Source organism: Borostomias antarcticus (genome assembly GCF_949987555.1).
Source record: "Borostomias antarcticus genome assembly, chromosome: 8".
Taxonomy (NCBI): domain Eukaryota; kingdom Metazoa; phylum Chordata; class Actinopteri; order Stomiiformes; family Stomiidae; genus Borostomias; species Borostomias antarcticus.
Genome location: NC_140241.1, coordinates 28,661,129 through 28,671,128, shown reverse-complemented (window position 1 = coordinate 28,671,128; position 10,000 = coordinate 28,661,129). Strand labels below are relative to the sequence as shown.

The 10,000-nt window shown below is 46.1% G+C and overlaps 1 protein-coding gene across 10 annotated transcripts in view; it reads left to right on the top strand.

Moving 5' to 3' along the window:
- Positions 1-10,000, top strand: part of mapk10 (mitogen-activated protein kinase 10) — a gene marked incomplete at both ends in the record, with an annotated part of 32,430 nt that overhangs the window by 2,300 nt on the left and 20,130 nt on the right. For all 10 annotated transcript variants that reach the window (XM_084441887.1, XM_084441885.1, XM_084441886.1 and 7 more), the window contains 2 exons: positions 1-86; positions 9,169-9,298. The exon at positions 1-86 is cut by the window's left edge. In XM_084441887.1, coding sequence (XP_084298013.1) covers positions 1-86; positions 9,169-9,298 — 216 coding nt within the window. The remainder of the gene's footprint in view (positions 87-9,168; positions 9,299-10,000) is intronic.

Genomic DNA, 10,000 nt, shown 5'->3' with positions numbered 1-10,000 from the left:
GTGGAAGTGGGAGACTCCACCTTCACCGTTCTCAAACGGTACCAGAACCTCAAGCCCATCGGGTCTGGGGCTCAGGGAATAGTCTGGTACGTTCTCTGCCTTTCTTCTTCTTCTTCTTACTCTTCTTCTTCTTCTTCTTCTTCGTCTTCTTCTTCTTCTTCTTCTTCATCTCCTTCTTCTTCTTCTTCTTCTTCTTCTTCTTCTTCTTCTTCGTCTTCTTCTTCGTCTTCTTCTTCGTCTTCTTCTTCTTCTTCTTCTTCTTTGTCTTCTTCTTATTATTATTATTATTTTTCTTCTTCTTCTTCCCCACCTTTTACAGGCTATTCAATGAGTTTTGTCATAAAAATGAAGCAGCTGGTCTTTGAATTGGTTGACTGGATGGTGCGGGATAGCATGTTACACCTTCCAGATTTATATTTTTACCTTGCTTGATAATTGGAATAGCTGGAACGCTGTGAAGATAACAGCATGTGACAAAAACGAACAGAACACTGCATCAGGAATCAGCTTCCGTTTATTCGCCAGGTAGTTTAAACATACTAGGAATTTGCTATGGTCCAATGGTGCATAACACAGATGGAGACAGCATTAGACAGGGTGCAGGGACAAGACGGGACCAGTGCTAAGACAAGAAACCGAGCCGTACAGATGCATGGGGTAGTATTGGACTATAGAGGAACACCAAATAGGTATTTGGCCCGCCCTTCCTCCTAATCTGAGATGTCAGTCCAGGCTGGGATTGAGGAACACTGTGGAGGAATCGCCTGATGTCACTGCTGGACAGCTGATGTGCGCTATAATTCATTCAAGAGGCTCTTACTGTGAGGCTTATCAAAGACATGCGTCAGCATACCCATCCACTCCATAGCATCCTCCCTCCTCCTCCCCATCCACTCCATAGCATGCTCCCTCCTCCTCCCCATCCACTCCATAGCATCCTCCCTCCTCCTCCCCATCCACTCCATAGCATCCTCCCTCCTCCTCCCCATCCACTCCATAGCATCCTCCCTCCTCCTCCCCATCCACTCCATAGCATCCTCCCTCCTCCTCCCCATCCACTCCATAGCATCCTCCCTCCTAGCAAGGGAGAAAGGACCGGCCGGCTTCTCAGGAAAAGCAGACAGTCAGTCACACAGATCAGAACAGATAGACTGAGAAACTCCACCATCTCCTGCGCCATCACACTTTTTAACTCTCTCTGAATGATGGAATGTTTCAATGATGTTTATCATGATGTTTATATATCGGATGCTTTGTGCATTTTTTTGTATATCCTGCATAATTCAATTTGTAAGGATTGCAAGGTAGAAGTATTAAACTCAAACTCAAAGTGAAAAACCTCACGCCGGTCCGGCAGAGACAAGAGGAACACCAGCTGAGACGCGGCGTCAGAGCAGAGCGCTCTCTCCCTGTCAGGTGGACAGATAGAGCACATTTCCTCAGTCAGTGTCACACGGCCCCCTAACTCTGTCACATAGGATTCGCGTGGGAGAAACGTGACGAGCGCGCCGTTGAGAACATCTACCCCGCCATGTCGCCCCCCCCTGGTCTTCGCTCTCGGACGCGTTGACTCCCCTCCCCCCCCCCCCCGCCCGTACCTTCCTCTCCATGCCCCCTCCCATGCTCTGCCTTCTCAGGCGATTGTGTACGTTTGCAAAAGGCCACTCGGGCGGGCAGGGACTGCTAATGTGGAGGGGGGGGGACGAGAGGGACAGGGGGGGGGGGGGGCGTGTTTGTGGTATGCCGTAACTCTGGACGGCAGCGAGACGGACCCAATCTAATAAAGCCCGTTCCCTTCAGTCAGGCTGTCACATGGCGTCATTAGCATAACAGAACCCACAAAGCCCTCCCATGAATACGCTAGAGCTTTAAGTCAACTGCGCTTGGGACAGCGTTCCCATTACCACCATAGCAAACCTATTAAGTGACATAGATTTCTCCAAGTGTACCGTTTCGCCAAATCAAATCTCATTCTGGGAATTCATCATCTGTCCTTGTTTTATTTATTTATTTATTTATTTATTTATTTTAGAGAGGGGTAGGATTTCTCTCTGACCTTCAGTTCAATCTGATACATGAACCTACTGGCAGCAGACGGAGGAACAATGGCACGCAAACAGCCATGAAAAAAAAACAGCCTCGTAATGGAATCAACATCGGCATTATGCAATCTGCCTCAGTTACATAATCCAGAGACTTTTGACTGTGGACCCTCAGTAGGATGCGAGAGACTGGCTCCTCCCTGTGCGGCTCCGGGGGTGTGGCTTCGCCGTCTTCCCGACGACCTCGGTCTTAAGCGTCAGCACTTCTGCGTCTTATGGTCGGGCCTTTCAGAGAGGCAACGCATCAAGATGCCTTAGTAGGGCCGGCTGGTCATGATGTCATCAGAATGGTGACTTAGCCAAGTCCCCCGTTGGCTCTGAGCTTTTCACGAATGTTCTGCTGTTTCCATGGCCACACCGCGTTGCGCTTGCCGTACCTCCTCACTCTTACTACCTCCTCACTCTTACTACCTCCTCACTCTTACTACCTCCTCACTCTAACTACCCCCTTACTCTTACTACCTCCTCACTCTTACTACCTCCTCACTCTTACTACCTCCTCACTCTTACTACCTCCTCATTCTTACTACCTCCTCACTCTTACTGTACCTCCTCACTCTTACTACCTCCTCACTCTTACTACCTCCTTACTCTTACTACCTCCTCACTCTTACTACCTCCTCACTCTTACTAGCTCCTTACTCTTACTACCTCCTCACTCTTACTACCTCCTTACTCTTACTACCTCCTCACTCTTACTACCTCCTCACTCTTACTACCCCCTTACTCTTACTGTACCTCCTCACTCTTACTACCTCCTCACTCTTACTACCTCCTCACTCTTACTAGCTCCTTACTCTTACTACCTCCTCACTCTTACTACCTCCTCACTCTTACTGTACCTCCTCACTCTTACTACCTCCTCACTCTTACTACCTCCTCACTCTTACTACCTCCTCACTCTTACTACCCCCTCACTCTTACCGTACCTCCTCACTCTTACTACCTCCTCACTCTTACTAGCTCCTTACTCTTACTACCTCCTCACTCTTACTACCTCCTCACTCTTACCGTATCTCCTCACTCTTACTACCTCCTCACTCTTACTACCTCCTCTCTCTTACTACCTCCTCACTCTTACTACCTCCTTACTCTTACTACCTCCTCACTCTTACTACCTCCTCACTCTTACTGTATCTCCTCACTCTTACTACCTCCTCACTCTTACTACCTCCTCACTCTTACTACCTCCTCACTCTTACTACCTCCTCACTCTTACTGTACCTCCTCACTCTTACTGTACCTCCTCACTCTTACTGCCTCCTCACTCTTACTACCTCCTCACTCTTACTACCTCCTCACTCTTACCGGACCTCCTTACTCTTACCGTACCTCCTCACTCTTCGTCGTGTAGGCATCTCATCTTTCTTGCGCACACGTTTTTGAAAAACTGAATTTCTAAGACATCTAAATACACACATCATATTTCTGACATTACAATTCATTCAGCAGACCCTTTCATCCAAAGCACCTTACAAAAGTGTAAGTGCATTCAGAGTAGACAGTCAAGAGACCTACTAGTCGTCAGCAACCATAAGTGCATCTCCTTTCTAAACAAGCACCTGAAAGCTTAACGTAACTAAAGTAAAAGCTGTCATGAAAATCCATTTCAGGAACCCCATTAGCTAAAACACTAGACTGGCGACCCTCTCCATGAAAATAATGATGTAAATGAGGACAGTGCGACGGAAGGGTTTTCCAGCGTAGTAAAATGCCTCCATTAGTGTGGACTCCTCATCATTTTGAAAACCCCGGTGGCAGAGTCTTAGTATAACGTTGCTGTATCGCCCTGCTAGTTGATAAATGGATTTTCTTGTGGTGGGAACGGGGGGGGGGGGGGCGGGGGAGGGGGGGTTTCTGCTGAGTCTGCAGTTGTTTAGTCAGCGCGATCTGATGACCAAAATGGAGCTTGGGGATTTTGGGAAGGCGGAGATCAGCCTTTGAGTCTCTCGCTGTGTACTGTACAGTACTGTAGGTTTGACAAATTGAAGCTATTGAGCATCATGCTGATCTTCTGATGGCTAAACAAACCTATACTGAGGCGGCAACATTGCCATCTGCATTTAGCTCATCTGCAGATGTCGTTTGCTGTTATATGAAAACACTCTTTGACGTTCTGCGTTGCAGTCAGTCTAGATGTCCCTGTCATACAGAGCTACTAGAACAAAAAACACTGTATTATGTTTACCAAAGACAAAAAGAACTAGCAAAGATATACACACATCATACAAACAATGATTTTTCTGTCTTAAACTGTAATTTTGACATCACGTTGTGAAGATCTTAAATTATCCCAAGAACCGAGAATTGGAAAAGTCCAATTGAAAGCAATGCGCACTGGGAATTGACAGAGATGATAGGCTAGTCATAACAACAATCAGGCCTTACTACCCAGTTACTGCCTTCCTGTTAACCCAAACTACCGTTTATCCAACTGCTGATGTCATACTGGACAGGACAAGCCATCCAGACTGGGTCTGAAGTGCCAGTGACTTTTTAGGGATTCTGGTTTATGGTACAGAAAGGGGCAGATGGAAAAAAAATACACAGAAATTATTTATTTTGAAGGTTTAATTGCAACAACCAGAACTACAGTAGGCACCTCTTGGTTACCTCTCAGCAACTGACTGACTGACTACTGCACATAATTATCAGAAAGTATACATCGACAGTGGGCAACATCCTAATACATAAAGTGGCAAGTTGAAGTCAGTCTTTTTTATGCATTAATTATTAAAACACAGAGTCAATGAAAGTGTAATGGCTGCAAGCTACTGTTCCTCTGGGAGGCCTGTAATGTCTTAGTGTTAGTGAAGGGCTTGTGTGTGTGACCATTACGGCCCCTCAGTACACACACAAGCTTTGTGCGTGCGTGTGTGCGTGCGTGTGTGCGTGCGTGCGTGTGTGTGTATGTAGGCTATTGTGTCATCTTGTGTGTGCTCACTGTATGTAACAATGTGATTGTCAATTACTGTAGGCACATGTAACTGACTCCTAACGTCTGACAGCATTAGTGTTTATGTCCTTATTATGTGGACATAAACAAATGATGTGTGCGTGCGCATGTGTGTGTGTGTGTGCGCGCATGTGTGTATGTGTGCGTGGGTGTGTGTGTATGTGTGCGTGGGTGTGTGTGTATGTGTGTGTGGGTGTGTGTGTATGTAGGCTACTGTGTCCTTTCCACCTGTCACTGTCATCATCTTGTGTGTACTCACTGTGTGTAATAATGTGATTGCCAATTAGGCACACGTAACTGACTCCTAATGTCTGACAGCATTACTGTTTATGTCCTTTTTTGTGGACATAAACAAATTATGTGAGTGTGTGTGTGTGTGTGTGTACCTCCCTTCCACTCTATTCCCAGGATGCATCCATAGAGGATGATCACTCTTATTCCTGTGTTATTCTCTTCACGGACAACCCTGTTAAAAGACTGTCGCTGTTTCAATGCTTGGAGAAAACGTGTCAGTGACCAAATGTGTCAGTGAACAAAATAATAAGAATAGGTAGACTACTGTATATTACAACTCATCCCTTCCTGTCGTCCTGTTCTGTGCCCTAGCTTAGCTGCTGCTCCTGCATTGTTAACGAGACAGTCTTGTTTTCCTGAGACTGAGACTAAAGAAAATGCGACTTATTCTGTTTCCTGGTTCTCTACCCTCCTGCTCGAAGAATGCACTTGAACACAATTACTCCTAACCTTATACTATATAGTCAAGCCGGAAAGTCTGACATCAAATTTGCCACAAAGTATGAATGCTGTAGGGTTTTATTGATAATTTTATGAAATCCATTGACTTGTATTGAAGCGACCGTTGTAGATGTGTAGATCAATCCGCAGAGGGGATTCAGGAAACGGAACTACTTACGGTAGCTATTGTTATTGTTTATGTTGCTAGGCCACCTAGTTTGCGGAAGTTTACACACGTATGTGCTGCGACTAAATAGTTATATGCTAAATATAAAAAAAAAAAAAGCCTTTCCAGATGAACTAGAATCTTACTTTATGGCAAATTATATGTCAGAACGCCAACTAACACCTCTGTGAGTTTCTTGTCTTTGAAATTGAGAGTTTAACACAGTTTTTTGAATGATTTTTCACGGTGCCCACCCACATCCATTGTATGACCAAAACGGTGGTAGAGCAATTATCAGACTTTCTCAAACGTGCAAGTTTTGTCAACGTTTTGATCTGAACCATTGTATATGATCATAAGTAACCTTAAAACAGGGCTAAACATGCATTTTCCCTTTACTACTCCTTTAACACATAGATCTGGAGAAGGGTATGGAAAAAAGTCTGTAGCTCTACAGGTCACAAAGAGCACAGTGGCCACCATCATTCGTAAATGGAAAAAGTTTGGAACCACCAAGAATATTCCTAGACCTGGCCGCCCAGCCAAACTGAGCAATAACTGGGGAAGACATGCCTTGGCCAGGGAGGGGAGCGTATCCTTGTGGAGATGGGAGAACCTTTCAGAAGATCAACCATCCAGGCAGCACTCCACCAATCAGGCCAGACGGAAGCCACTCCTTACTACTGGCACATGGCAGCCCGCTTGGAGTTTGCCAAAAGGACCTAGCACCTAGAGGACTCTCAAACCATGAGAATCATAGATTCTCTGTTCAGATGAAACCAAAATGGACCTTTTTGGCCTGAATACCAAGCATCACGTCTGGAGGAAACCAGGCACCGCTCATCACTGGGCTAATACCTTCCCTACAGTGAAGCATGGTGGTATCATCACTGGGCTAATACCTTCCCTACAGTGAAGCATGGCGGTATCATCACCGGGCTAATACCTTCCCTACAGTGAAGCATAGTAGTGGCAGCATGGGGATATTTTTCGGCAGCGGGAACGGGCTGACTAGTCCTGATAGAGGACTAAATTCACCAGGATCCTTGAAGAAAACCTGCTCCAGAGCGCTCTGGACCTGGGGCGAAGGTTCACCTTCCAACATGACAACGACCCCAAGCGCACAGCCAAGAGAACAAAGGAGTGGCTTCAGAGAAAGTCTGTGAATGTCCTTGAGTGGCCCAGCCAAAGCCCAGACCTGAATCCAATTGAACATCTATGGAAAGAGCTGCAAATGGCTGTATGATGTTCCCCATCCAACCTGACAGAGTTTGCAAGGATATAAGAGGAATCGGTAAAAATCTCCAGAAACAAGTGTGCCAAGCTTGTAGCTTCTTTCCCGAAGCGCCTTGAAGCTGTAATCTCTGCCAAAGGTGCATCAATTATGCTAAGGGTGTGTACAGATATGTAACACCTAAATAACTTACTTACTTGTCTGTAAAAGTTGCATATTTTCTAAAAACCTGTCTTCACTTTGTCAAAATGAACTCAATCTATTGTAGGATAAGTATGTAACGTAACAAAGCGTGGAGAAGGTGAAAGGAGTGTGCAGACTTTCCGGCTTGACTGTATGTACAGTACACAAGCATTTGATTGGTGTCCGCATCTGCTTGAGGGACTTCTAAGCGTCGGCTCGCCATGTTGTTCAGCGAAGAGGAGGATTCGAGATTTGGAACACGAGGACAAAAGGACGCGAGGAGGGCTGTACTTTCGAGGAACGGTCAGAGCGAGCGCTTCCGTTACCCTCGACGTTAATCCGCTCATCACTGACGGAAGATGGTGTGCCGTCCTCTTTCTCTCTCTCTCTCTGACTCAAGTCTCTCCTCTGCCTTGTCATCGCCTTGACAACAAGTGTCGATAAGGACCGTAAGCGCCTTAGTTACTGTAGAACGGGGGTGTGGACCCACGGCTGGTGAATGCAGGTCTGGCGTCGCGTCACACTGTCAGTGATGTCTTCTCGTTGTTGCGTTGCTGTGAATCCTCGTCATTACCTTGATCACAGTCAAGTGTATTGTGTTATTGAAGGGCAAGGCTCAAAGCTCGACAGGAGGAGAAAAGCTATAGCAGAGTTACCGCAGCGCAGGGCTTTATCAAACTCTAGTCTTAGATGGAGAACAGAATCCATCTCACTCTTTCCCTCCCAGATGAAACAGCGTGACACTCCCCTGAAACGCCTCAGGTCTTTCTACAGTATGTGTAGGTCCTCTGACGATGCTTCCAGACAGGCCGGTGTTTGAAGGAACACGCACACACACACATACAGTACATACACGCATACACACACACACACACACACACGCACGCGCATCCATCTAGGAATAATGATAGGTGTTAAATGCTCATAGTCATAGTGTTGTGGTTTCTCAATATGTGAAAGTCAATAACTGTAACATACAGTATACAGTATATATACCTGGCCACATAAGCTATCTCTAATGGAGAGATTCATTACTTATGAATAACCTGTCTGCGTTAATAACAGTATATTGAGTTGCGGCTGGAATTTTTTTTTAAATGGCTGCTCCAATTTTCCCTGATCTGAAGGAAGATCTGTCATTTATTTTCATATTCCTGTCCTCATTCTTCGTATCGATCTCCACCCTGAGGAAAGTAGAGCTTCAGCAGCAGTTTTCTGAATACTAGATGATGTACTAGGATTCCTTTGCCATCTAAACAGTTTCTGTCATCTGTCAGTTGACACAGTGTGTTCCCTAGTCTTCAATCAATCAATCAAAGCTTTATTTGTATAGCGCATTTCATACCCAGAGGCAACACAATGCGCTTTACAGAGAACAAGGGAGGTGGGCATACGACCCACTCTCTACATATTCCAGAGGGAAGCAAAAAAACAGTAATCACCCGGGGGCCAGATAAGTGAGCTGTAAAAATTCTTCCCTGACCCCTCTCAACAAGGCGATCGAGCAAGCTCCTGGAGTATGTTTGTCTACCGGCTAAGAACATTTATAAAGCAATACATTACATTAAATTACATTTCAGAGTAAGAGAGGCTAAAAGCATCATAGGAGAGAGAACATTCTACGGACATGCTACGACATCCACAGCAGTCTTCTGGCAGCACAAATGCTATGGGATTGGAGCCACGGTACAATCCATCAAATCAGCAACAGCTCCGTCCGTTCATTGTCCGTTTTAACGTCATACGTTCTCCGCTCACACCCGTTCTCCCACCTTCCCTTGTTCTCCCGCAGCGCCGGCTACGACGCCGTCCTCGACCGAAACGTCGCCATCAAGAAGCTGAGCAGGCCCTTCCAGAACCAGACCCACGCCAAGAGGGCATACCGGGAACTGGTGCTCATGAAATGTGTCAATCACAAAAATGTGAGTTTTTAATGTGACCTGCTGTGACTATAGTCTGTGTTCCTTAGCTGTTCCCGTAGCATTGTTAGGTAAACCATTCACAAACAGTCTTCCGTTGCTGCCCCTGTCTTTTGGCGGAACCGTTACGGCTCTATGGATATAAAGGGCGATTCCGCTCAAAGAAGTGCAATCTCTGTCATTTTGATGTAAACAGTTGATGCTGGTGCAGAGGGCGTGTTTGGTCTGTATTGGACCATTCTGTAGTTGGGTTAGTGATCTGGCCAGGCTGGATGTCTTGCCTGGGGAAATGTAGAGGAAGGGAAATGAGAAAGCAAGAGATAGAGGGAGGGAGAGGAGGGAGAGAGAGAAAAGGAGGGAGAGGGAGGGAGAGTGGGAGCTCTGAGGCATGGATGTAATCCTCACAGCTCAGCAGTCACTCTGTCCCCTCCTCTGTCTGTCGCTCTTTCTTTCCCTCTCATTCTCTGTTGCTTTCTCTCTCTCTCTTTCTCTTTTCTGTCTCTGTCTATTCTCTCTGTTTCTCTCTCTGCCCCCCCCTCTCTCACTGTCTACCTCTCTCTCTTTCTCTTTTCTGTCTCTTTCTTTCTCTCTGTCTTATTCTCTCTATCTATCTCTCTCTCTGTTTCTCTCTCTGCCCCCCCCCCTCTCACTGTCTACCTCTCTCTCTCTTTCTCTTTTCTGTCTCTTTCTTTCTCTCTGTCTCAT